The sequence below is a fragment of the Alligator mississippiensis genome, chromosome 14 (genome assembly GCF_030867095.1).
Source record: "Alligator mississippiensis isolate rAllMis1 chromosome 14, rAllMis1, whole genome shotgun sequence".
Lineage (NCBI taxonomy): Eukaryota > Metazoa > Chordata > Crocodylia > Alligatoridae > Alligator > Alligator mississippiensis.
Genome location: NC_081837.1, coordinates 16,467,998 through 16,495,649, shown reverse-complemented (window position 1 = coordinate 16,495,649; position 27,652 = coordinate 16,467,998). Strand labels below are relative to the sequence as shown.

The 27,652-nt window shown below is 47.5% G+C and overlaps 2 protein-coding genes across 7 annotated transcripts in view; both read right to left on the bottom strand.

Moving 5' to 3' along the window:
• Positions 1-100: 100 nt before the first annotated feature.
• Positions 101-8,449, bottom strand: PRKRIP1 (PRKR interacting protein 1). Of its 2 annotated transcripts, none has more exons than XM_006270742.4 (6): positions 8,292-8,447; positions 7,932-8,010; positions 6,390-6,490; positions 5,402-5,487; positions 3,509-3,573; positions 101-885 (listed from the first exon to the last, which is right to left on the bottom strand). In XM_006270742.4, exons 1-6 carry the CDS (start codon positions 8,409-8,411, stop codon positions 770-772), a joined length of 567 nt encoding a protein of 188 aa, XP_006270804.1. In that variant the 5' UTR covers positions 8,412-8,447; the 3' UTR covers positions 101-769. The 2 variants fall into 2 exon arrangements, with proteins under 2 accessions (XP_006270804.1, XP_059573022.1); XM_059717039.1 differs by lacking the exon at positions 101-885 and adding an exon at positions 897-1,780 and having other exon boundaries at positions 8,292-8,449.
• A 2,972-nt stretch (positions 8,450-11,421) lies between these two features.
• SH2B2 (SH2B adaptor protein 2) overlaps positions 11,422-27,652 on the bottom strand; it is a 74,999-nt gene continuing 58,768 nt past the window's right edge. For 2 of the 5 annotated variants that reach the window (XM_059717659.1, XM_059717660.1), the window contains exons 5-10: positions 23,846-23,940; positions 22,888-23,079; positions 22,102-22,295; positions 17,532-17,703; positions 15,872-16,123; positions 11,422-15,497 (exon numbers count right to left, since the gene is read on the bottom strand). In XM_059717659.1, coding sequence (XP_059573642.1) covers positions 15,178-15,497; positions 15,872-16,123; positions 17,532-17,703; positions 22,102-22,295; positions 22,888-23,079; positions 23,846-23,940 — 1,225 coding nt within the window. In that variant the 3' untranslated portion in view covers positions 11,422-15,177. Of the gene's footprint in view, positions 15,498-15,871; positions 16,547-17,531; positions 17,704-22,101; positions 22,296-22,887; positions 23,080-23,845; positions 23,941-27,652 lie in introns of those variants that run through there. The other 3 variants (XM_059717663.1, XM_059717661.1, XM_059717662.1) reach the window with 3 other exon arrangements.

Here is a 27,652-nt window from a genome sequence, read left to right as displayed (position 1 = left end):
AACTCTTTAAAAGACTCCTCAGCCTATTAAACAAGCTCTAAATTTGGCAAAAAGTACTTTACTTTAGTTAACTCCCATTCAAATAAGAGCAGACAAGAAGTGAGAGACATTCCCTTTTTATTAATTAGAAAAATTTAGAAGAAAATTGTAGGGCACATCCAAGTAATAAAAAAGGGATCACCCGTTAAAAAAAAAAATTCTATAGAACCTGCCTAGGATCATAAACTAATTTCTTTGGGTTAGAGATGGGCTTGTCACAAACCCCTAAACTGAAAACACTCACAGTGCAGGGAAATTTGGGGCCAAACCATTCTCTGCTACAGGCTAACTTTTGCCCTTAGATTCATACATCCTAATCCTATCAATTTCAGTGGAAGTTGGGTATCACAGCCCTCACAGTAGAATTTCCCTTAAATGCTGATGAATACAATTCACCCAAAGAACCTTGTCTGCCGATGAATATGGTTTAGCTTTCAGACAGCAAATGCTTTGGGCCATGCTAAAAAGAACTCTAGGGTCACAAAGACTCATGGCTGACTCTTTAGAGCAACCTTATAGCAGACTGCACAGCAGTTTTACAAGCAGTTAAGAAAATTCTGTTATTTGGCATCTACCAAAAAACCCTTCAGAACTCAGGTGCGAAGGTCACACCTCCACCGTTAAGCAGGTACAACATATGCCGATGGATTCTGCCCGGCTGAGATGAAAAATTTTCATGCTCCTGAATATAAAGCAATGAACGTTGTTTCCAGCTGCCACTGCAATAGCATCATCCTCTTCCCATCACAAAGCTTGGCTCTTCTGCATCATCATCTTTCTCTTCCTCCTCCTTCGTATCATCTGCCTCTTCCTCACTGGACTGTTGCTCTTGTGACTGGTCAGACTCTAAATGGGGAAAATGGGATAATCTGATGACATGTAGTAAGGAAGGCACATCAGAATAATCACCAACAAATCAGTCTTGGATGTTAGGGAAAATAAGTTTAGGTCACATCTTGCTCCTTCCCAAGGGTCATCACAGAATTGCTCCCAACAGTGTATTTACTAACATTCTATCCAGCTAAGAGACCCCCCCAGAACCAGTCTTACTATGAGAAATAGCACCCGCATTCAGACTGCACTTCTGTTTTATCTCAGTAACCTGATTATTACTATCAGCTATCATATGATTAAGTAACGGTCTACAAGAAACAAAAGGAAAGTTAGGCAGAAACTTTAAAAGGGCCAGTTCTGAGTACTATTTTTTCCCACGCTCTCACCTCTGCATGTATACGCATATATTCCTGATTGCAATCAAAAAGGAATTGGGAAGCAGAGAACCAACCGTGGAGTGCTCTTTGGAATTTCAACGTCTAAATTTGCCCACTCAAAAAATCAACATGCTATAAAATTGCTGTGATATCTGCAGAAGGGACAGATTTGGCCTGGCCTCGAGAGAGCTCCTTTTGGATGTATGCTGCAAGGAACGTTTGTGGAAAGCTCACAAAGTTTTAACCCATTAGAGAAGGACCCAAACAGAAATTAATCATTGGAACTCCAGTGATAAACTCTGAAGGTTTGGTTGGATAGAATAGACCTGAATCTCTTACTGCCCCTCTTCTAGTTCCTGCACTTTGTTTTGTTTGGGTAACAATAATACTTAGTCCAGTCTCTGACCTTTGAGGATCACATTTAGTAGTAGTTTGATGCCACCAAGTGGTAAAATTATGAACTGTCATTTGCTATTAGCTCCATGCTTTTTCCTACTGCACTGATGGTGAAAGGCATTGGATGTGGAGTTCTGGAGACAAAAAAATCTTAATTCAGATAAAAGGCAGCAGCCTGGATGCTACACCCATCAAATGAGCCTCAGCCTGTTCTTGGAAGAACCCTTTAAAAGACAGTGTCTGAGACCAAGAAAATTGCCAGTTTGTACCAAATGTGATGCTGGCCCTAACAAGCAACTTGCATATGAAAATCTTCAAGTCATACCACCACTCCTACCACACAAGTCTCATGCTCACCAACATGCTATTAATCACAATAAAGATCCTGAAATTTAAACGTCTCTCCTGATCAAGCCCCACAAACCGGAAACACTGCGATTAATTCATTGAGTATCACTTCAGTAACATCTTCCCATGGATTAAATTTGGACCAGTGTGTTTTAATGGCTCGCAGGCTGAGGTACACACATGCAAGGTTCAAAACAGATTTGATTTTTAAAAGCAGAAAATGAAGCAAGCTGGAAATACCAATCAACTCCTGACTCTTGCGGAACTATCAGGCACTGCTAGTGTTCCAACAGTAAGAGTGACTACTGAATAGGAATGCAAATCACAAAATGTTTCTAAATACTTTGACCACTCTTGTAAGTTGACTCCATAACTTCAGATACAAGTGTTTGGTCTTCAAAAACAAACAAACAAAAAGGTGTTCTTGAGTTTATCAAAATTAATTTTTCAAAATTGATGGTTTCTTTTTAATCCTAAAATTTATTTTGCATAAAGAATTCCATTGTGTGCGGAAAAAGTGGCACTGAAATGGATCAGGCTTGTACATACCGTACCATAATTCATTTCCCTACCGTCCAAAGTGTTTATTAGCATTTATTTTCTCTTTCACTATAGTTCTAATTCTTTCTGTACTAGCTTCAGTATACACACTGTTCATGTAATCTATAATCTTTTAAAGAAAAGACTTTTTTCATAAATTGCTTTAATTCCAAAGTTCTAAGTCAGACTGGGCCAAAAAAATTGCAACAGGATCACCCTAGAAAACACCAGCATCTACTGCAGTTAAGTAGTGAACAAAATCAGTCAGCAGTCCAAGATATTTGGAATGAATGGTAACATTTTTTTAAAAAGCAAAAATGACTTTTGAGCATAAGTCCTGCCTTAAATAACTTTCCAGGAGAGCTTCTGAAAATGTTAGCTGAAATTTCAAGTATAAGGACCAAACTTGACCTCTACCACATGGGCATAAGCTGTACACGTTGGTGAGAAATAAATCAACTCAGTCCTTTGGACTGGAGAACTGAACTGAACACCAAGGGTAGAAATCGACATCACCAAATGAACCAGATTAGTTGTGTTGGGATATATCCTTACTTGTATGACCAACAGGCTGGGCAATGGGCAATACTGTCCAGCTTCCAGAAATGTGCCCCAGAAATCCCAAGGTAAGTCCCTGGAAGCAAGGAAGCCTGGCAGGCACTCCCAAGGCTTGAGGGGTCTGATCCTGCATGGGAATCCCTGGGGCACAAAGGACCAAGCCCCAAGAGCGCCTACCCAAGGCAGTTGGAGGGTATGGGCAGCTCTGCCTGCTCATGCTCTTCTGCCATAAAGCAGAGATGCCCGCTGCAAAACAAGCAGCACAAATTAATACCTTTTGTCACAACTACATTGTGGCAAGACAGAGTATGGACATCTATTTGCTTTGTGCCAGCATAAAACATTTTGTAGCAGCAGAAAAGCATGGAAAGGTTACATCTGTTTCTACCATAAGAGAGAAATGAGGTGCCACTGACCTTTTTCCTTCTTTTGTTCTAGTTTACTTTTCTTAGCCAGCAGCTTCTTCTCTTTCAACTTCTGGCTGTAAAGCAAGGGAAAAAAAACAAACTCTTACACAGAGAAATTCAAGCCTTTCAAATTTTCTGTATTTTTTAAATCAGGAATTTACAGAGAATGTATTATATTATTTGACACACACACTTTTAAAGACAAGTTCTAGTCAAATTTGGCCTCAACATGCAAAACTGGAGCAAACAAGACCTACAGAAATGTTTCCCTTCTTGATTTTATTCGAATGAAACCCTTTATTCTTTTTTAAATCATTTCATTCCCTTAAAGCACTTACAACTCAAAAATGTGCCAGCGCATAAGAACTTCAAAATGAAAACTAATGAAAAGCAGAAGTGAAATTGACTCATCTATCTTCAAAGCCAACATAAAACACAGAAAAAGAAACTGGTAAAAAGCCAAATTATTAAAATCTTACATTAAAAAAAATCCCTTAAAATATTGTTATTGGTAAAAATTAAATTGAAAGCATCCCCTGAAACAGACTAATAATACATTATAAACTGATCTTCCTTCCCAATGTGTTTCTGCCTGCCCATAAGGAATAGGAGGACATTTCAGTCCCCATGGCCCATTTCTCACTGGCTCCCTTGGTCAAGAGTGCTGACAAAGGTAGCAATTAAAGTAAAAGGTGACAAGAGAGATTGACAGGTGGACATTTGCTCACAGTTAATGTAACTGAGATCAAAGAGAAATTGCAGAGGCTCAGAAGTCATGTTAGTCTAGCAGTTTAAAGAAATAGTGTAATAAAATGGACTGTGGAATTTAAATGTCTACTTTGTTCCAATGCAATTCTTATTAACAGGAATGTATACATATCAGTCCCATGCATGCTGATGGGTGTCATTACAAGATGGACTTAAACATTATATTAACCAATGGTTCCATGTATTTGCTATATTTACAGACCCACACTCACAGATTGTAAGGCCGAAAGGGACCTCAGAGGATCATCAGGTCCAGCCCCCTGCACCAAGCAGGAAAGATAACTGGGGGTCAGGTGACCCCAGCAAGGCGACTGTCTAGTCTCCTCTTTAAGATTTCCAGGGTAGGCAATTGCACCACCTCTGGAGGGAGCTTATTCCACAGTCTGGACACCCTGACTGTGAAGAAGTTTTTCCTAAATGTTGAGCCTGAATCGATCTTCCAGGAGTTTCTAGTCATTACTCCTGGTTTTTCCCTCAGGTGCCCTGGTGAACAGTTGCTCACCGAGCCCTTGATGTACTCCCCTAGTGTAGCGGTAAGCTGCTACCAGGTCCCCTCTCAGCCTTTTTTCCTCAGGCTGAAGAGTCCTAGATCCCTCAGCCTTTCCTCATACTCCATTCATTACTAGAGTAAGCAGGCACAGCTGTTAAATCCACAACACTGCAACTTTAGGCCAGTGGCCAGTTTGCAGTCTTTTGACTATCCACATGCAAACAATGAGCTGGCCTACCCACGCCAATTTATCTGCAATACTCATCCACAGTATCATCAGGTTTTTTCTGCTGGCCCACATCCCAGCATAGACCCAAGATGCAAAGTCATTCTCTGAACAGCAGGTCCTTGGCTCCAATTGCTAGACATTCACACAGTCCAGATCTACATATAAACTCCTGCTGGCACAGCTATGTTCCTCAGGTGTTCAAGAAGCTGTGCCAGAAAGAATCCTAGTTAAAATGCAATTATACCATAGTACTGCCGGTGCTGAAATAAGCTATGACAGCAAAGCCTTTCAAGCACAGGCCCAACCTTATAAAGGCAAGGACAGTGCTAACAAAAGTGATCCGTGCAGCATTTATCTCTAAAGTACATGGCTACAGATAAAGCACAGCATTAAGGTTTTGACAATCTGTCCTCACCGCTTCTTTCTGCGTTTCGCTGTCTGCTCCTCCGCAATCATCTTATTCCTCTCCAATTTCTTTTGGAATTCCTCATCCAGTTTTTGCTGTAATTGATCACATGTGACACTTTGGTTACAAACTAAATTTAATACTATTCATAAGCTACCTCCATTTAAAGAAAAAAATCTTTTAGCAAATAGCTGGGAGATTTGCCAGGAACCTATTGTTAAGATGCCTTCTTGTATTAAGAAATATTGCATAGGTGAGTTTTATGCAGACAATATTAACCAAAAACATCAAGGACTGAACCCAGATATCCATAATAAGGGGGTAGAAATCCTCATCAACTTCACTGGTGGCAAAGACATCAGGACCATGTCCTACAGAGTATTAGAATAAAGCAGAATACCAGGAACATAAGCAGCAACATAGGAATTGAACGGCTTCTCAAACTTTATCAAGATAAGGAACCGACAGAGGGACACTGGTCCCTGAAACAGAGCTCCCATTGTATTATTGGTTCAGGACTTAGAAAGAAGTCCTAATATTAAAAAGGAGTCCAGGTCTCTGGACTCATAAAATCCTAATGCTTGTGTTCAAGTACTTGGTTTTATGCTTTCTTTGCAAGATAAGAACTTTTAAGGATTTCTTTTGATTTTTAAGAAAGCATGAACAATTCTGCTTACCTCACTAGCTAGAAAAAAAATCCACCCATTTCTATATTTAAGCACTCTTAGTCCAATTTGGAAACAGGAACATAAATATTTTGGCTTTATATGCATTCCCTAGAGTCACCCACTGAAGAGGAAGGATAGATCAGGTCTGTAGCAAAGCAATGATATTTTAATATTATTCTTCAAAGGCCACACATATCCCATATTAAGAAAATAATTATAAGACCAGACAGTTTGGAACTAAGTTAGTCTCTCTTCTCATGATCTTAGGAAAAAATTATCCAGCGAATATCAAGCAGTCAGACAAGTGACTGCAGTAAGAACCCACTGACCTTCTCAGCCATCGCATCCATAAAATCCTGCCTCTGATACTCTCTCCGGCGAAGATGGCGGTACACATGGAATTCACCACTGCCAGCTCCAGCACTAGAACCTGCCGGTGATACAGAAATGGTTGAAGAGTCAGCATATAGCACGGAGAAGAGCACACCAAGACACTCACAAATAACTCAGTCTCAGACATGGTATACCAATAGTACTGTAGGCATGAGAAGTTTGCTACCCATTTTTATCAAGCCCAGATCAACAGGAAAAGCTAAAGCAAGCTATAAGATACTTGCAACTCAGTACTGCAGGATCTATCTACTGGTGAACAATCCACATCACTAAAACCATCATCACCGTTAGTTTGTTAATCAGAATGCGTGCTAGGAATATCAGCTGAATCTACACCAGCAGTTCTCAACCTTTTTAGACTCATGTCACCCTTTGGAAAATGCCAGCTTTTAGGTTTCACTCATTTCCTGACTCCAGAAAAATAATGGAGCGATTCTTCTGTTGCAGAGAATTCAGTGGGTTCATAACAGATCAGGCTGTTTTTAACATGATGGATTCCTACATGAAATTCACGTGTTTACCTTGTGAATCATGTTTGCACGCTTAACAGTGCTAACGTTACGTGGCACCCCATAGCACCCTTGAAAGGATCTCAAGACACTCCAGGGTACCAGAATTACTGCTCTAAACACTGAGTGGGCCACAGAAACCGCGCTCTCACACCCTGTCCTAGGCAGAGAGGCACAATTGAGAGGGAAACTTACACTTTGTTCTGCTGTAGAGCTGAGGCTGTTTTCCCCTGCCTCTTTCCTACATCTAGCTAAAGGGAAAACAAGTACGGAAAACAAATAAGAGTGAACAGGCAGGTTATTCCCTCAACATAAAGTTAATCCAAACAAACAAACAAAAAAACAAGCAAAAAAACAAACCAACTGAATAATAATTAATAAAAACACCCAAGTGTCACCACATCCTGGTTGTACTCCTTGCTCAGACAAAGGCTCTGTGTGACCACGGACAAGGTAACTTCAGTTTATTATCGAGACACAGAACACTTTTGGGGACGCTGAAACGGAGACCCTTAGAGAGGGCAAAATCACACCCAACTTGCTATTCAGCAACGACTTGCATCTATTCACTACGGCCAGGTGTACGGACAAACTTCCTGGAGAGCCCAGCCTCTGGCTTTACTTTTCGTTCTGGAAGAGCGCGCACCAACTGCTAAAACTTCCTCAGCCTGACAAAGGGTTTTTGAACCTGAAAGCTTTCTTAAAATGATTTTTTCCCCCCAAACTATTTAAGTAGGTCTAATAAAAGATATCAGATTCACTCAAAGAGCCTTGTCTGGAGAGGTCCAGGCATTTATTCTGGACACCAACAGCAACAACAAACCTCAGTGAAGACGGGAACTTCAGCAACGACTTGGAGACAGTCCGGGCCCTTTTATGGGAAAGCAGAATAGACTCCCCCCGTCCTGCCACGCTTTCATCTAAGCCTGCACTGCTCAACCTGCGGGCGTTGGACACGAACCCCCTTACCCATGACATCTCGGACAAACTCTGGGGGAGGTCGCGGCGCCCATTCGCTCAGTTTCTCGGGGATGGGAACGGTCTTGTCCTGCAACAACAAACCATCCGGGCGTCAGCGCCTGCCCCCGGGGAAGAGATCGCCATGTCTGAGTGCGACCCGGCGCGGATCCCAGGGCTGGCACAAGCCAGGTGCCAGGGGCTGGGGACCAGCAGTAGCCGGGAGGAGGGGGAGGGAGCTTCCTCCCGGCATGGGGTTTGTCCGGGGGGGGGGGTCCCCCAGCCCGGGCCGGGCCGGGCCGGGCCGGGCCGAGGGGGCTCAGCACCTCCCGCATAGCCCAGAGCGCAGGGGCGGGCGAGGCCGGGCCTCACCGGGTTCTTCATGAGGCGCTCCAGGCGCAGGCGCTGCTCCTCGGCCGCGCTGCGCGGGATGACCAGCGGCTGCGGCTCCTTGCGGGGCCGCGGCGGCCGCGGGGCCGAGGGCGCCGCCATCTCCGGCCTCTGCCCGCGGAGCCCGGCCCCTACTGATGACGTCACGGCAGCGACGCCCCACACTCATTAGCGCCCGCGAATATACATGAGGAGGGCGGGGCCGCTCCGCGTTCCAGCCCCGCCCCCCAAGCCCCGCCCCGCGCGCAGTGCTGGTGGCGGCCGGCTCTGCTTGGCGCGGGACAGGACCGTCCACGTGTGACTTGTGTGGGAAGGGCACACGACGTGGGGTTTCCTTATCTTCCACGCCTCCTCCTGCAGGCGGCTGCCTGTGCTGTCACACCCGGGTACCAATGACTTACCAGGCTGAGGAAAGGCCACCCAGTGCCATTGTCCCCTCCGCCAAAGGACCTGTCAGGACAGGCTAAGATCAAGCACAGCGACTTCTTATCCTAGCACGTGTCCGGGGCCAAAAAGGCAGTTTTCCTGAACCGCCTCGCAGGAGAACCGCTCTTCTGGCGCGGTTCGGGACCCACCCAGAAGCGCAGCAGCTTTAAACCCGGTTTATGGAAACAGGAGTCTCCTCCCTCGCTTGCTCCAAGGGCCTTATGGCAGCCAAACCCCAAGCCTCCGCACTTGGGCCTACACATAGGACGCCTGCCAAAGCTTTTGGAAACATCTGAAGCCCCAGGTGTGGATGGAGGATGTTTGCCGGTAGTAGGGCCACTTATGGTTTTGGACCTTTGGATTTGGATTAGACAAATTATATTAACAAACAAACAAACCTGTCAGTAGCAGCTTCCTAGCTGGTAGCAAGCAGACAAGTCCACCTTGTTCTTCATGCAAGTGTTGTTGCTTTACATCAGCCTGGTTACACAACAGGTCAAGGTCCTTTTTGTACTACAGCCGTGCGTGTTTGGTATGTGGGTTGTGACACATTCATCTGGCCCCATTACAACAGACTGGAGCACCTTTTTCTTTAAACACAACCACGTGTCAGGGTGTGGTGAGCTTTGTTCATCAGTGCACAGCACTGATGAACTCAGTGCACACTGGGAAAAGCTGACACCTCTTCCCTGGTGCCTCAGCAGAGCAGAAAAGACTGGAAGCAGAGCGGTGCTAGCACCCCCCGCTGCAATGCAGGCTGGGAAATTCTGTGGCACACAACAGTGTTGTTCAGCCTGTGGTCCATGGGCCCCTGGCGCTCTGCAGACTAAGTCTAAGGGGTCCACAAAAGACGACTGATCAATCAAAAGTACATGAATACCCACACTTAATTCAAAGAGGTCCACACCTCTGTTCAAAATTTTTTTAGGTGTCCGCAAATGAAAAAAGGTTTAAAAACCACTGGCATGGAATAACCTGCAAAGGAGCACTGGTATACATAGCAAAACCATGCCTTAAACTGGTACCAGATAGCATGATGCTGTTAACACAGGCCTCCACCAAAGAAGATGTGTGTTAAGCCTGAGGGGTTACCACATTGGAGTCTTCTTCATATTTGACCATGATTCAATTTAGCCATAGACAAGGCTGACTCAGGGCTTTGAGTCTACTTATTCATGAGAAGCCTCCAAACCCTGAACCCAGGGGACAGCAGAAAGCCAAGCAGCTTGACAGCATAGAGGCTCCGCTGACACTCTGAAAGCTCTGCAGATCTTATGGAAGTGGTTGTTGCCCCTGTGGTCTGAGAGATTGCTGATCTAAGCACTGCACATGGAAGAGGAAAAAGAATGGGCTTGTGAGTAAGGCACTAGACTGTGGGTGATATTACACTTAGACTGTGCTAAGGGCACTTAAAATGCAAGCATCTGCACAGTAAAGCTTGTTACCGCACGTTAAGTGCCCTCTGAATGCCACTACAGGCAAGGGTTAACTCTGGGCTATGCTACCTAGCTCATGTTAGGGCAGGGGTGGGCAATTATTTCAGGCGGAGGGCCGCTTACTGAGTTTTGGGAAGTCATTGAGAGCCACATGGCAGGCACCCAGGGGACGATAAATATTAATTTTCTAAATTTTTTAGGGGCCCGGCAGGCAAGACAGAATGGCCTGGAGGGCCGCATCCATCCCACAGGCCACATTTTGCCCAACCCTGTGTTAGGGTAACTTCAATCTGCAACACAGATATACAACAAGCAATTTGCAGTCCTCCAGCATCCCACAATGCACTGCTCCCAGCAACCCCTCCCAGAGCAGGGATACAGCCCTAGATGTCCTGGCTTCTAGCAGTGCCCCTACTCTCCAGACCACTTGTGGCAAGTCAGAGCTGTGCAAGCAAGAAATTATATTAACCCTTAACATGAAACTGTTCACAGTTACCACCACCAGATTGCGTCGGGGGAGGAAGCACTTTGCCAGACGAGGAAATGCATTGGTTTGACCCAGGTCCCCAGCATCTGTATAGCTCACATGCTTCAGAAGGGCTTTTTGGTCCTTTTATCTAATAGCCAATTCAATCAGCTATTAGATAAAAGTGCCAAAAGGCCACACTGAAGCATGTGGGCTATACAGATGCTGGGTGAGCCGAGTCAAACCGACACAATTCCTCTTCTAGGCACGAGCTGCACTCAGTGCGGGGGCACACAGAGATGAAAGTAAAGTGCTAGGTTGTTTTTTTTCCATGCTTGTAAGTCGCAAGCATGTTCTGACTTCAATGCAGCTTAACATACCACAGATTTAGTATGGTCTAAGTGTAATGCGTAACTTCATCCTAAGAGGCAGGAGACAGGCTTCATTTTCCAGCCCTGTTTTTTTTTTCCAAATCGCACAGGCAAAAAGTAAAAAAAAAAAAAAAAAAAAAAAAAAAAAAAATCACCCTTGGCGTCAGTTCCCACCCACAAAACAGGCATAAGGATACTTCTTTCCTCCCACCCTTTGTTATTTAAGCAGGCAGCTCTTTGGGGGCAAGGACAGACTCTCACCCAAAGCTTGAACAGCACCTAGCACATCCTGGCTAACACTGCTTGGTGCTGCTGTTCTATATACCACAAACTACCACCTCCACACACATGACATGGCAACAACCTCTGCTTTTATAACAAGCCCAGGAAAGCCCTGTAGCATTTTCAACATGTCCTGTTTCAAGTGCTTTTATTTCAAAACTGGAACAGTTTCCCCATTTGTTTTACAAGCAGGGTTTTTTTCTTAAATAAAATTAATTTATTCTACAGAACATTAGACTTCTCCAGATCTTTCCATATTTACAAATTAACAGTTTTGCTTGTTGATCATTCATATCCCCGTTCTCTGTCCCTGCTGACCTGAAAGGGGCAAATAAAGCAGCCAACACAGGGAAGTCTTCAAAGCAACACTTCCCCTCTATCCCAGGAGCTGCTGAGCCTCTTCCAAGATCAATATGGCAGTGGCTGTGCGATATCTGGATACTCCTAAATCGGTTCCTTGTGTGCATACAGAGCAGGTCTCTATCAGATTCACTCACTGAGGAAACTGCCTCTCCCTGTAGCACACAGTACCACGCTTCTGGATATTGCACAGACTTCTTCATATAATCGCTCATTCCCAGGCTGGGCAGTTGTGGTGCACAATTAAAAACAAAAACCCAAATCAAACAAAAAACCACCTCCAGTGTCCCCTCTGAATTCTGACAGCAGGAGCAGCTGCAGGCACCAGTGGACAGGCAACACTTGGGTGTTCTGGGGCAGGGGTGTCTGCATGGCATGCCAACCTGCCATGCTTCAGAAGCACAACCCTTGTGGTTCAGAAGGCAGGCAGCTGGCTCAGAAGCCACCTCCTTGGCCTTTACAAAGGTGGGAGAGGTGGAACTAAGGGAAAAGATGAGGGGACATGCTCTTGGCTCATGAAAGAAGGCACACGCACACACAAAAAAAAGAAAGCAAAGAAAGCAAGCGAGCCTTTACTTGAGGGCCTTGATGTGGAGCTCTGGTTTTGCTGAGGCATAAACCTCGTACTATGTCTATGCTGCAGTCTATTGTGGTTGCTACTCATGTAGGCCAAGCTGTGCTAGCTTTCCATTAGTCAGCTTGGGTACTACCCGCAGCAGCACTATTGTAGCACAGGGCTTGCTGCTGGCTGCAGAACCCACCCAAGAAGCTGGGGAAAGATTCGGGTGATCACAGCAATGGCTGTTACATAACTAAAGCCAAAGAGGGGACTTACCAGTGCAGAATACTCATGCACCAAGTGCTCCTCATATGGACACAGCTCATCCCAACAGAGTTGCACTCTACACAGATACAGTACAACTACCCCTCGCACACATACACAGAACAAACTATACTGCTATAAGTGTTGTTTCGCTAGCATAACTACAGTGACACTTGGGGCTTCTGCTGCGTCAGTCAAGAATCACTCCTTTTTGCACACTTGACTGACAGAGCTATGAAGGCAGAAGGGTCTGGCCTTAGGGTGTGGATGCAGGGCTGCTGGTATAAAGAGGCCTTATACTGATTTGGCTTATTGCCCTTCCCAAATAGGAATCGTTCTACCAGTAAAAGCCACATTTTACTGAACTACACTAGGGGTTGTTCTTGTCCAGCTACTCCAATTGAACTACAAAATTACCCCCCTTTCCCATATATAGGTGACCCTCACCATCCGTAGGGGATATGTTCTCATATCCCCCACGAATGGTGAAATCCACGAATAAGGCACTGAGTTCATGAACGCCGTCTGCATTCATGAACTCGGTGCCCCCAGCAGCTGGGGGAGCAGGGGCATGGCTGCTCTGGCAACGGTGGGAGCGCAGCAGCGATGGGAGCCTGGCAGCAGCAGGCACGCAGCTTCCAAGGAGCTCCCTTAAGTGTATTTAAGAAGTGGGTTAAGCATTTGCAAATATTTGAAACCCTGAATGCCGAACCCACGAATAGTGAGGGTTTCCTGTAGTTATAGCAGTACAAAATATATGTGGCCCAGACAGGTCTTATATGCTGCCTTGGACAGACACTCAGGGAGGAATGTTACTCAACTTCCAGTGTGAACAACCCATATTCATTGTGCCCCTCAGTTGGTCTGTCTTTAGATGCAGCAGGGAACAGGCCTCTCCTCTCTCTGGTTCTCTCTCCTCAGGCAATTAGGTGTCATGGACAGCATTTTTAAAAGCAAGCACTGGCTTTGGATGCCTTAATTTTCATACCTCCAAAAATGAGGCTCCAGGGGTGTTGCCAGTAGGTGATATAATAAATTAAGTACCCAAAATTAGTAGCTACACTTGCCACTTTGGGGCTAAGGAGATTTAAAAACCAAACAAACAAACAAAAAAACAACCCACAAAAAGATTTGTCCTTAAAAGCTGGGGTATTTAGAAGCAGCCACCTCACTCAGATAGTGCACTTAGAGTAGGCTCCTGCTAGCAAGGAGAGTAAAATGGAGAGCCAAGAGCTAGAATTGGGATGCAGCCAGGGACTTCCATATGGGTGTACAAACATGAATGAGACACATGCACACTGGCACTCACACTGGTGTTACCAGGAAACTGCTGGCCAGCTTGGAGGGAGTCCACAAAAGAGCAGCAAAAAAATCATCATCAGTAGCCTGAAAGGGACCGAGGGAAAATTCTGTATCAACAGGCCACACGGATTTAAGCCAGTGAAGGATACACATCTGTACTGTTTCCATGGTGCTCTAGAGAATGCTGTTGAGAAGCGCAGCCCTGCCACCTACTCTATATGCACTGAACCCAGGAATGAGGCAAGTAAGCTGCTCTGGGAATGCCCCCACTATCATTCTTGAGCTCTCCGTCTCCATCCTGCGAGATAGCCTCACTGTCCCATTCCCCGGTTTGGCATGTGCCAACCAGGGGTGGGTGAGCAGGGCTGTGCTTCTCAGCGGTGCCCTCAAGATGACTGCCCTAAGAGATGGCAAGGGCAGGATGACAGTATCATGCCTTGCAAGTGACTGGAGACTTAAAACTAAGGAGGAAAAGGAATGGGTCAGTTCTTCAGTTAAGTTCTCTGCAGTGGACACTCCTGCCATAGCAACAGACTGGGGCTAGCTAGTCTGGCAGGACCTTTCCATCATGGCTCCAAGGAGTGTGTGGGTGGGTGTTCCCTGCCAGCTGGCTCAGAGAGATGTGTCACTCATAAGGCCACTTTAAGCCATTACTGCCCTGCAGTGGTTTGTTTGCAGAACTCAAGGTAACCATCCCCCAAGAAAAGTAATGGTTTGAGGTGACCTAGGCTGCAGTGGGAACATGTCTCTATCTATCATGGAGACCCATGTAGGCGCATCAGCCATAGAGAGCACAAAGCAAGAGCAGTATAAATCAAAGCCATAAAGTCCTATTCCAGGAGAATCATTGCAGTTACTAGACTCAAATGGAAAGGGGAATGTCTCAGTCAGATTGGTGGAGGAGCCACCCTGGCCAGGAAGAAAGGGGCATACAGCACAAGCAGTCAAAAGCTCTTGGAGGGCAATGATGGCCCTAAAACAGGCTCCATAATGGCACTGATATCTTCAGCCATCCAGGTTTCGAGCACAATGAAGCAGTGCAGGTGTTTGGTAGGGGTCTCCGACATGGTGAGATTCAGCAGCAGTGAGCTTCCACAGTCGCTGGCGGTTGCATGTCACCCATATCTCAGCGCACACAAGAAAGGAGAGAATGGCCTCTGTCTGTTGCTGGTGGCGGAAGGAGCTGGAGACTCTAAGGCAAGGGGAACACCAGAGAGGAGGTCCAGAATGGGGCTGGCCCAAGGCTTTGGGCCTTGACGATATGTAAACATCCACTGTGGGGGAGACATTGGAGAGAGAGCCAAGGAGGCCAGCTCATTGCTAACAGCATGAGCATTCCCACAAGCAGTGGCTCCATGGGAAAAAACCGCAAACAGAGGCTTTGACTCCAGTCCACAAGTGTTCAATAGAAAGAATATTGATTCTCAACCGCCCTGGTCCTGTTGCGCGAGCCATCGCTCTCATGATAGTCCTCTGTGCTCACGCTGGGCGACTCCAGCAGGCGCTCGACACTGTTGCTGCGGCTCCGGGTGTTTAAGGTCCCCTCCATCCGGTGGTATGATGGGTGGCTGGAGGAAGAGGAGGAGGAAGAGGCAATAGCACCCTCTGAGGGGGATGCAGGCTGGAAGGCGCCTGGCACAAAGCTGGAGAAGTAGTGTTGGGATGGGAGGTCATGCCTGCAGCTGGGCTGCTGAGAAGCAATGGCCTGGGAGGGGCCAGTCTCTGAAAAGTTAAACACAAGAGTGCCACAGTCACAGACAACACAGGAGAAGCAGTGGCTCTTTCTCCCTCAAAGAACCAACACCATCCCTTGTTCTCAGAGATGATGCTTCTCCCTGCCCTGCATAAACCTGAAACACCATCAGGCTGTGTAGGGATCCTGCTGGAGCTCCTGTGTATAACAAGAGCTTCAGAAGCCAGTGAAGCTCAAATGCTTCTCTTGTCAGCACCGAGTCTGTGGGGCCAGCTTGCAGGGTAAAAGTGGGGGTACATAGTAAGTACCAGTGCTCTGACACTGTTCCCTCCTACCCTAAGCTCCACAGACCTCTGTGAGTTTGGGTGGGGACACACAATCTGTCACCTTCCCACCAACCTACCAGGCCACCAAAGCAATGTCCACCACAGATGCTTCCAGCTCAGTGAAACAGGGTGCTTTCTGCTGTGGCAGGAGGTTGGGGTGAGAAGACAGCAGCTGGTGAAGGTTCCTGTCACCATCTGAGGGATCATGGCAGTGAGGGGTACTGGTGATAGCACAGAGCTCTCTGTGATAGATCCAGGGGTCTTGATAGGCTGGACTCCATGCCATCTGCTCCGGGGATGGGAGAAAACCTGCCTCACTGGGGAAAACACTTGGAGGCAACACCAGACCCAATCTCAGTGTTAACTAAACCAATAATGGACTCCATATTTCATTAGAGCCCGCACTGCTGCCTCATTTTGGGGAATGGGCTTTTAAAAGCCTTCTCCCAATCTGGAGGCAGCTTGATCCCAAGCAATTAATCACCGCTCACTTCAGTGCTGCTTGGAAACATTCAGCCCTTCAAGAGTCTCCTGACCAGACACCAGGGAACAATACCCGTGATGAACTGCTCCCCGGCCCACTGAGCTTGCAGGTAATAAAATCCTCTCCCACAAGGTGGCAACTGATCACCTCTCAAGTGACTTCTCTCCCTGCTTCATTGAGCTTGTACGGTGCGATAAGCCACTCAGTACATTCCTTATCGCTGGAGCAGAAAACACACATCCTGGGCCTCCCAAAGCCCTTCTTCCTGCTTCACAAGGGAAAGGCAGAATGGTGAAGGCAGCCGTGCTGAGCAACCCCATAGACTTTCAGATCTGCTATAGAGGCAGCAACTCTATGGTTTAGAGCATCTCTAATACTTCGTAATACTCTACGGTTTAGAGCATCAGCAATGTGGCTTATCAGCAGCCAGGACTGTACCCAGGACAGCGGAATCCCAAAATATTAACCTCTCTTCTCTACGTACTACAGTCACAATCCAGCCATGGGCAGAGTCAGAAGCTCACGTGGAGCGAGTTACAGATCCAGGCACCTGCGGTCTGTTCTAACCACTCACTATGTGACTCACAGCTTCCCTGCCCCTCAGTCTTCCCCTCTGTTTAGTGGGGTTTTAGTTTCTGACCCACTTTTGTTCACTATTTCGAGATCCCTGGTTTAAAGTGCTATATTTTATTCTGCTGCAAAAGTGACCTGGGTGGTGAAACACCCAGCTCACCCAAAAAGGCCCCGTGTGTAGGACCCGTTTTAATGCTGGCCATGCTGGCTAGCGGCTGGAGCAGCTCCAGATCTATAAGACTCTTAGGCCCAACCTTCAAGGGTCAGCATGTAGCCAACACCACAAAAGCAACAGCCTAGCTTCTGGGAAAGACTGTTGGTGGGGGAAGGCCTTTTTTTTTTTTTTTGGACAGTTACAGGATCTCAGGAAATCCAGTCCAAACATGCTTATCATAGGGTATGGACGCATGCTTGGAGCCCTTCCCCAAGATAAACATTTTAAAAGCAGGTTCTAATTGTTGGATGTGAATGAGCTGAGAACAATTCAAATGCAGCAAACTTTTTCCAACTCTAACCCTGGATGAAGCAGTGTTCATTCCCCTTTGCAGATGGCTCTAAGCCTTTGAGTTCCCAACCCATAGAAATAAAAGCCCAGCTCCCAGCAGACCAGGGCTCTGTGGACATTTACATCCCTCTCAGACTTCTGCTCTCAAGGATGGCCGTGTTCCAGGGTGACCTACCAGGCAGGGGGCTCTGTGCCACCACGTAGCTGCGGAGAGTAATGTCAGCAGAACCGCCGGACTCCAAGGGGATGGGGTGAGTGTGGAAGTGCCGCAGCATGTCGAAAATGGTCTGGAACCAGAGGTGCTGGACGTGGCACTGGCCGTTCTCATTCAGGGAGAGCCGTAGATGCTGCAAGGAGGAGCATACCAGGGTCAGGAGCCTTCACAAGGCAAAAGGAGGTGGATATGGACAGGCGCGTGACTTCAGAGCACACCTGTTGCCAATAAATCATGCATCTCATTTCCTACACATGATGGATAGGACATTGCCATCTGCTCCTCCCCACACTGAGGTGGCCACTAGTCTCCAAACATAACCCCGCTCTTCTGCTTCGCTAAAGATTTGGCTCAAAAACAGGAAGATCTCACATTTCAGAGCATTTTGTGAGAAACTGTCTGGCTGCCAAGCAACAGTTGCTATGACCCATTCAGAACCCGACTGGCTAAGGAAGCTGCCCTTTTGAGCTGCGAACAGCATTCAACAGAAGTGCTCCTTGAGAAAGAGGGGGAATAAAAAGCAGAGGCTCTTTCAAAGAAAATCTGGGAAAGTCTTTAAAGAAGAGAGGCTGCACACGGAGAATGCACAGCGAGGGGCCTGTGCTCCAAGTCTGTCACTGACAAATGCTTCCAGCTGCACACTGCCATGACACCGGACAGCAGTACAAGGCATCGGCTGAGAAACCAAGGGCTCTCTCTCTGCCACTTACCACTGTGGCTTGGCCTGCTAAACTGTTACGGTGGTACCCCTAGGAGGGCAGTGTTGTTCACTGAAACTGCCCAAGTAGCAAATCCCTCAGTTCAGCCTATGATCCACCTGCACTGGTCTTCACAAAACTCTGACATGCATATTTATTAATAAAGTCCAGGAAAGTACTGATAAAGCCTATATATAACATGCCCTATGGCAGGGAAGGGAAGAGCCCTGCAGCACTGAACACAGAGGAATCCCCTATGGAGACTGCTGGACACAGACAGATCCTGTGGGTCTCTTGGCTCCTTAAATGAGTGGTGCCCCATGGAATGAACTGCTGAATCCACATTGCACTCTGGTGTTTTGGCATGCCCTAGGTCATCTGACAGGCAACAACCACGGGAACCAGAGGCCATTGTTAACCTGGCCAGAGGCTCCCATTGGGAGCTTCCTGTCTGTCCCTGCCTTTCTAACTCACCCCTGGCCCCGAGACAATGTCTACAGGTTTCAAGGCAGCTCTGCCTAGGGACTTAACCAGGCTTCTGCCGAGTCAGCACACTAGCATGAATGGCCAGGAGGCCCTTCTGTCCATGGAGGAACCAGGCTGAGACTGCAGCCCTTGCTGCCACATGGTCCTCAGGGGTAACAACATTTAGTCATTACTGAGCTCCGCTGAATTCAAACTGGTGACCTAGAAGCCAAAAGCTTTGCCACAAATTGACTCATCCAGGCCCCTGACACAGCTTCTCAGCAGACCACAGCTAGGTAGCAGTGCTGTCTGGCAGAATGGCAAGAATTAGAGCAAGTTGCCGTCCTTGTTATACAGTGAACATGTTTAATAAAAGCAGCACCTGCTCTCTCTTTAGAGGCCTGGAACACCACCAGACAGCCCTGCTGTCCCAGAAAGGAAGTGTACATGTATTGCTCGCTGAGAGCTCTTAATTCAGCCAACATCAGTGGCAAAACTTTGTTAGCTTCAGAAGTCTAGTTCTAACAAGAATGGAGAGTGGCAGTAATTCCCACCAGCCTTAAGTGTCTGTGAACCTACTAAGTCAGACACAACCTAGAATCAGAAGGGGTTAAACAGAATGGGAGGGGTTAAGTCCCTGAATTCTCTACCATATAAAAGTGCATTCTCCTCCCAAAATTATACTCCAAGACAAACCTTCCCTACCTCAGGGAGTCCTGTTAGCTTCAGGGGGACTGATGGCTGCACTAGCCCAGGTAAAGGGAGCAGGAGTTGGCATGTGGACTAAAGCATCTCTTCGGACATCTCTGTGGTAGTGTCAGCCAGGAGGCTGGTTCAGCTGGGTTGTCTGCCATGCACTGGTATCCAGCTATAGAAGTCCTTGCTAATCAGGCAGTAGAAGGTTTCAACCAAAAGGCCTGAGTGCTGCTCCAGTAGTCCAGAGGGGAGGAGCATTCCTTAGTCTCTTTGGAGCCCTGCCTGCTTTTTTTAAGATTCATGAACTCCATCAACATATGTATTGAGAACTGAGATGTTTGGGAGAAGACAGAATGAGGAAAAGATCCAGAGGGATGATGAGTACCCACGGTACTCCCAAAACCAGATACAGTTGTGGGTGCTCAGTGGCTTTCAGGATTAGGCCTGTAATGAGTTGCCAAGGCTAAGGTGTACCTTGGGATGACTCCTCCACTCCAGCCCTGCAGAGTCTGGGGTGAAGAACATCATTTCAAGGAACATCTCCTTTCCCCTTCCCCTTATCCCAGCCCAGAGTCTGGCACAGTAGCTGTTGGACTCTAGTATACCCCTGCTGTTTCTAATGGAGAGAGGGGATTTGCACTCTTAGTTCTGCCACATACACCTCCCATTCTGTTTAACCCCTTCTGATTCTAGCCACAGTACCATTCATGCAAACTGCATTTTGCTTTAGCCCATCAGACCAGGAAATTCTGCAGCTGGTGCCAAAAGGTCAATATTCCTCTCCACAGGAGATTAACCAGCAGTTTCACTAGGGAACGACTAATACTTCTCTCTTGAGTCTGGACATCTGCAAAAGATACTGCTACCACATGGCTCAGTTCAAGCAGTCAAGCAGAAATAGGACTAAGGAAAAAGAGAGACTCAAAACACTCCAGAAAGGGAGGTATCAGCCCAGTTTTACAAGTGAGAGAGAGATGAAGACAGAGGGATTGAGTGATTTGCCCTGCATCACTGCATAAGTCAGTGGCAGAGCTGCGAGCAGGATACTGATATTCGGAGTCATCCTCTGGACCAGTGGTTCTCAACCTCCTTAGACTTAGTGCAGCCCTTTGAATATGCCACCCCTTCTGTTTTCACTTATTTTTTGACTACAGAAAAGCATTAGAGTCATTCTTCTGTTGCAAAGAACTCAGGAAGCCCACAACAGGGCAGAATGCTTTTAACACGGTGATTCCTATTGGAAATCTCTAGGTTTATCTTGTGAATCATGCTTGCACAGCTAACAGTGCTAACATTGTGTGGCACCCTTAGAAGGATCTCAAGGCACTCCTGCTCTATACTAAGCACTAGGCCATAGTACCAAGTTCTTATTCTGTGCTCTCTTCTCCAGCCTGACAATCCTGTGCTCTCAGCCTCTCACTGGTTTGCAGACTAGCAGTCCCACACTGGTTCTGACACTTGGCTGTGCTCTACAGTGCTGTGGAGTGGGGTCAGCAGCTTTACACAAGGGGTGCTGGGAGGGCTCTGAGAGTAGAAATGCACAGTCCATTCATCATGCAGGGGCACATGAGACAGACGCTGCATAAAAATGATCTGCACAAGACAAAGAACCAGCCAGCAAGAACAAAAAGGCAGTGGGGCGTCGAGGGCGGGGGAGGTGGAGAAGGAGGAGGAAAAACAGGGCTTGCTCCAATCTTCCTAATGCAATGTCCCTGATGGGCTGGCACCAGGACAAATAACTGCCAGTGCTATTTCTTTAAACCCTCATCTCATAGCAGAGAAGCACGAGCTGTCAAACCTCTGGGGTGCAACTCCACACCTCAGCGTTTCCCTGACACCAGGTTTGTTTTCCCTGCAGCCAACCTGCACACCCTAGTTGCACTGACTGCATCCTTCTGGACGGGCACTAACATTCAGGAGCTAAGCCCACACCCAAGCCTGTGTGGCCATTAGCAAGCTGGATAACCTCCAGAGAATTGGGGGCAGAGGGGAGAATGCTGTGAGATCACCAGGCACTTTACTACCTGTTCATTGTATCTGGGTCTGGCAGGGACCCTTAGGCAGTATTTTGTACCAACAAGCAGCTTCCAACTCCTCCTTTCTGTTCCTCTAGGGATGCCCTTTGTTCTTGCCCGGTGTGGAGCTGCTCTCTTCCCCCCGCCCCATCAGGGCTAGGCCCCACTGGCTCATGGTGGTTACCCTCATCCTCCACCACAAAAGCCCCTGGTGCTTATCTTATCTTTACAAAAGCACCAGGAAGTAAATTCCAACTCTGGCAGCTACCTAACATGCCCTCTCTCATTTTCAGTGGGATGCTGTTTCCTAGTATCACTCTTTGTACTGAAGGGTGGCCATACTATATACTAAAGAGTGCATTTCTATGGACTAATAAATGGTCCTGGTGTTCAGGCCTACCTTCACCTGCTGGCCCCTGGATCAGCCAACTCTACAAATAGTCCTGACCCCACCTGCTCATGGCTCCGCACGCTGCCTGGCCTTTCAAAGTGACAGGCACCTCAGGTGCCCTGCCACAGAGTTAGCCTGATAGAGACTCTCTCCCATGGGAGAGAGCAGCCTCAGGGTTGTACGACAGCTGCTCTGATGCTCTCCCTGCAACTGGGCAAGTGTTATTGCAGCATTAAGAGAGATGTAACAACAGCAGCAGCACCTACCTTTGCTTTTCCCTGGAAGTTAAAGGTCAGCACGTACTCGCCCGGGCGAGTCTCACTCTGCCGAATGACAAACAGACCGTGGCTCCTAGCACCCCCGAAGAGCACCAGCTGGGCAGCTTTAATCCGTGACAGTGTCCCATGGAACCAGGGGAAATCAGAGAGGTTGATTTCCACTTCTGTCTCACTTTCATCACCTGGCACAGGCAGAAAGGGTTAAAAAAGGGGAAGGGGCAGCTGAGAAAGGAAAGCCTTTACTGTTGAAAACGAATTGCAGCAGTAGTGCACAGGCTAGACAGAGAAACTCCTGGCTGCTCAGGCAGGAGGACGTCATACTGAGGTACACCAGGCATGCTGGGAAGCCAGTGCCCAAGTCAGACTGGATGCTGGGGTTTGTCATAGGCACTGGCTATACACTTGTGGGTAGTGGGGGACAGAGCTACTCCCATTAAATTCCACTGAAAATGCCACATGGCAGAGAAGGAAAGTCCTAGCCCAGGGGTCTGCAATGTTTTTGGGCAGAGTGCCAAAAATACCCACAACCTCAACTTGTAATATGTTAGCATGCCAGGGGCACATGGTGAGGGAGGCACAAGGGGCCTGATCCTTGTTGTGGCAGCACAGCCCCAGCCCTTTCCCCAAGGCACATGGGCCAAGCAAAATGTCTTTGCTTGCCACACTCTAGCACGTGTACCAGAGGATGCCTACCCCTGTCCTAACCTTTTGCTAAAGCCAGTTTAGGAAAGAGACTAACTTGGCTGCACCCCACCTCCCAGGCCCCCCAGGTACCTGTTAGATGACTGCTGGTGGCTGGCGACTCCAGAGTCTGCAGGAAGTTCTCCAGTGGAACGTGAGTCAGATGCTCCCCTGAGGAGTCCCTGACCCTGCTGTGTGGTCCTGAGATGATGGTGGCTGTGGCAGCAGGTGGGGCAGCATTGTGGAGGGGAGGCATGGTACATCTGTCTGGAGGCCTGTGCATGTCTGAAAAAGATTCAGATGTTAATGGCTTAACATGGTTGAGGCTCCTTCTGCAAATCAATGCAGGACCAGTGCTAACAGTTCTAGGGGGTATGTTGTCTGCATCCTCTAAGCAGAGAAAACCAGTTGGTGCCCTGACATTTTTCAGATTAGTTAGTGCCCAACCAATGTCTGTAGGGGACAGGCATATCAAAAGCAGAGGCACTTCAAGCCTACTCCACCTCGCCATCATTAAGCTCTTACCCAGGCCTGAAAGGGCCCCTTATAGATGGTAAAGATGATACCGTTCAGCGGATGGCTGCTCTGCTGGGACCAGCAACAGTGATGCTCACTAGGAAGTGGACTAAGATTCAAACTCATGTCCTACACCACAGGTAGCAGAGGACAACAATTGAAATGGGCCAGATTTGACCGAGTAACCTAGAAGTGTTCCATGCGCTAGCCTCACTCCTCCTGGGAGCCATCCTTTTCTGTAGGAATCGGCAGGAGAGGAAAGCTGCTAAAGCCAAGCTAGGGCCAGCTACAGGCCACATGAGAGCTAACCACTTTCTCTCCATTTTAGTAGGCTGTGAAATGATTAGCTATTTAGTTTGTAATGTCCGAGAGGCTGCACGGAAAAGGACAGGCCGCAAAGCACAAAGCTCCCCCCACCTTTTACGAAGCTTCCTTTGTCATTGGTAATATTCACACTTCAGAAGCCAGCCTGACACCCACAGACACCCAGCATCTGAAACTGAGACATCTGGCGATTTTCTCTAGCCATCCTTACCATCAGACAGGAATTCACAGCTGCAGGAGGACATCCTGCCTGGCAGACAGGCTCCCTGGGCACAGGAGGCAAGTTCAATATCATCTCCGCTGTCCCTACAAGGAAAAAGCAAAGCAGATGGTCCCTCATGGGGTGTCACTCTGCAGACGCATGCCTTGCCTTGAGGAGGAATTTCCATTTGCAGGCAGAAATGGGGACTCACTTAGTTAATCCAACAATTCTGGTTAAACCTTAGTTCCACACACGCAGTTGGATGCTCCTAAAAAGGCCAGCACATGACATTTGCAATGCTTACCATTTGCTCCTGAAGGATTAGCCAAATTCACATAGGGGAGGTACCTGCAGCATCAAAAGGCACAGCAGAGAAGCAGAGGACAAGGCTGTGACTAGATATCACATACTGAAGCTCCATGCAGACGTGCAGGCCTACCCTGTCAATTCACATTGGCATTTGAGCTTTAGTAGGGCTGTTCGAGCAACAGAAAAAATAGGATAGAGTTAGGGCTGGCTGAAAATTTTCCATCAAAAACAGCTCATTGAGGGGAAAAATGCAGCAAAACAACTTCAGGGGAAAACCCAGGCTTCTAGTGGAAAAGTTTGCAAAATATTTTGATCTAGATCTTTTTGGGGTTTGGCCAAAAGCTTCTGCTTCAGGTTTCAGGTAAAACTTGCATCAAAAATAAAAGTGATTTTGTTTTCAGTGTTTCCACAGGATGAGGAATTCTGGACCAACTCCAGAGAGAGTGTCAGAAGGACAAGGTAGGTTCAAGCAGAGGGAGGCCCTGCAGGCAGATCCTGAGGATCAGAGGCTATTGGTTATGCTCTGTTGTTCTTAAGGGACTCCCAGAAAGGCTGGGTGTGTGCAGACTCAATGGAGAGCAGGGTAGTGGCTAAACCTATTTGCAGTTACAGACGGCGTTATGAAGAGCAGGGTGCTGAGCTGCTCACAGGGGTTGTGTTGAAATTGGCCTCTTTATCAGGCTTCCCTGCCAGATGAACACTGGTAGCATGGTCTCAGCGTGGAGGCAGCACTGCTCTCAGAACTGCACTTTGCTCTGCTAATGTCAAGCCACCTTCTGTGCAGGATGCCAGAGTTTGGCCAGTACAACTGCGTCTGCACTAGGGGCTCTGCCAGCACAACTAGGCCTGTGGGATCACACCTCTTTACACCCCTGATGAATGGAGCTACAGTAGCAGCTCTTGACAGCAGTCGCTTTCATTGCTTTGGCTCATGTTCCCCATGTGGCCCATTGTCTGTCCTCTCCTAGCTCCACTCTGGCATGCACCTTCCTTGCCACCACTCTGACACGCCTTACCTGCCCGTTCCCCTATGCCTCCACTAGTGGCCTTTGATTTCCTATGCAAGCCCAGGCTTCCCTCTTTACTTCCAGCTGTGAGGCAGCTCATAGCTACTGTTCCTCTCCCAAGAAAGCCCCTCTACCTCCTTGTGAAATCAGCATAGCAATTTTAACCTATTCTGTGACTCATCTCCCCCTGCCCTTAGGAGCACGGGTTTATGTGACTTGCCTGAGAGACAAAGTCTAGTTCCAGAAACCCTGAACCTCCATGTCCTGCACAGACCTCAGCTGAGCACGGACCTTCCCATCACAAGGCAGCCTCCAAGACCCACGAGCAAATACTGAAGGGCCATCTTGTCATCAGCAGGGATCCTGGTTTTCTCCGTTTAAAAATCCCAAATTCTCCAATAAAAAAAAAAAAAAACCAAATTCTCCGATTAAAACCCCCCAAATCTACATTTTTCTGTGATTAAAATAAAACCACTATATCCATGGGGATCAGTTGAACACAATATTCATAGAGTCATAGGTGTTTGGGTCGGAAGGGACCTTAGCAGATCATTAAATCCGACCCTCTGCCCTGGGCAGGAAAGAGCACTGGGGTCAGATGACCCTAGCCAGGTGCATGTCTAGCTTCCTCTTAAAGACCCCCAAGTTAGGGGAGAGCACCACCTCCCTTGGAAGCCCAGTCCAGATTCTGGCAACTCTTACTGCGAAGAAGTTCTTCCCGATGTCTAACCTAAATCTGCTCTCCGTCAGTTTGTGGCCATTGTTCCTAGCTACTCCAAGGGGTGCCCTGGTGAACAGAGCATCTTCAATTCCTTGCTGTCCCCCTTGATGAATTTGTAGGCAGCCACAAGATCACCTCTCAGCCTTCTCTTGCAGAGGCTGAAGAGATCCAGGGACCTCAGTCTCTCCTCCTAGGGTTTTGCCTGCCTCACCATATGAGTGGCCTTCCTCTGAACCCTCTCGAGGTTGTTCAACTCATTGTATTCATATAATTACAATTTTAAAGCAATTTGAAAGCCTACCAGTGCCCCAATCATTATAATAAAATGATTTATTTGATTTTGTTTTTTATGCCTCACTTTGGCAGCCATGGCAGCATGGTGCTCTGTCCCGTGCCAGATCCTGCCCACCAGGCCAAGGAGGTGGCTCCTGCCAGGAGCTGGTCTGGCCTCGCTACAGCCCCACATCCCACTGTGGGCACAAAAATTTGGGGGGGGGGCATGTGCCCCCCCAGCCTCACTGACAAGTCACTTGTGCCTGCCACCATCCACACAGACTTACCTGAAGGGAGCTGTGGAAGCTGCTCTCCACCACACCGCCTGGCCGCCACACGCATGTGTGCAGCCCACATGTACATAGCGCCCCCTGCATCCTTCCTTCCCCCGCTCTAAACAGCCCCACCAGCCTGCAATCGCACCATTTCCTGTGTTTTTCCCCTTTAAAGGAAAAAATCCACGTTTTTCTGCAGCAAACAGAAAACCCAGATCCCTGGTCATCAGTACAGGGCCAGTCACTTGTGACTGAGACAGATGAGTCGGAGAGACAGCTCTAGGCTATGCTTTGTCAGACAAAATGACCACCTCAAGAATAGAGTATGTGCAAGTAACCATCAACTGGCCAACAGCCCCATCAATTACATCTGTTCCCACCGCCTCTATCCTGTTGCTTTTGTACCATTTTAATGCAAGAATTCTCATTACATCCTATTTTTAGCGTGGACACCACTGACTTCCCCATGGCTGCAAGGGTGATGCTCACTCCAGACTCTGTTCCTCCCAGAGGCAACTGCCTCTTGCTTAACTAAGGAGACACGTGCTAGCAGGAAGCCCAGGAAGCGGTCTGTGTTAGCGGTAATTGTTCACGAGGGAGCTGCTGAATTATTTAGTGACCAGTAAATGAATCAGCAATCGGACTCATTCAACTGCAACCATTTAAAAAAAAAAGAAAAAACACTCTGCAGAAAATGTGTTGACAAGGCACTTACGGGAAGGTTTTCATTCTGAATCCTTGGCAAATGAAAAACAAGCTAGCACAACGTGCACAAGATGAATGAAAATTCATTCCTGGTGCTAAGTGTGTATGTCAGTGTGTTAAATGGCTCATTATTATGTGCATTACAGCTGTGTCCAGAGGCCAAACCAAACCTGTGCTGGGCATGATACAAACAAAAGAGGAAGAAAATCCCTGAGGTAGAGATCTCAGGCCCCAATTCTGCAACGAGCTTTCTGTGGGTGGGTTCCCAAACACAAATAACATCCCACTGAAGCAATTAAAGATGTTCTTATTCACAACCAAGGCTTATATCTGGCTGCTTTAATTGTTGCTCTCTGTGTGGGCAGGAAAGTAGTTAAGAATTAGAAGTGCACCGATACATCGATCTGATATTGGTTCGGCACCGATATAAAGAAAAATTGACTGCATCAGAAATCGGCTTTTTTTTTTTTTTTGCCTGACGTGGCCAATAATGTATCCAATAAATGCCTTGTGCATGCGTGCAGCT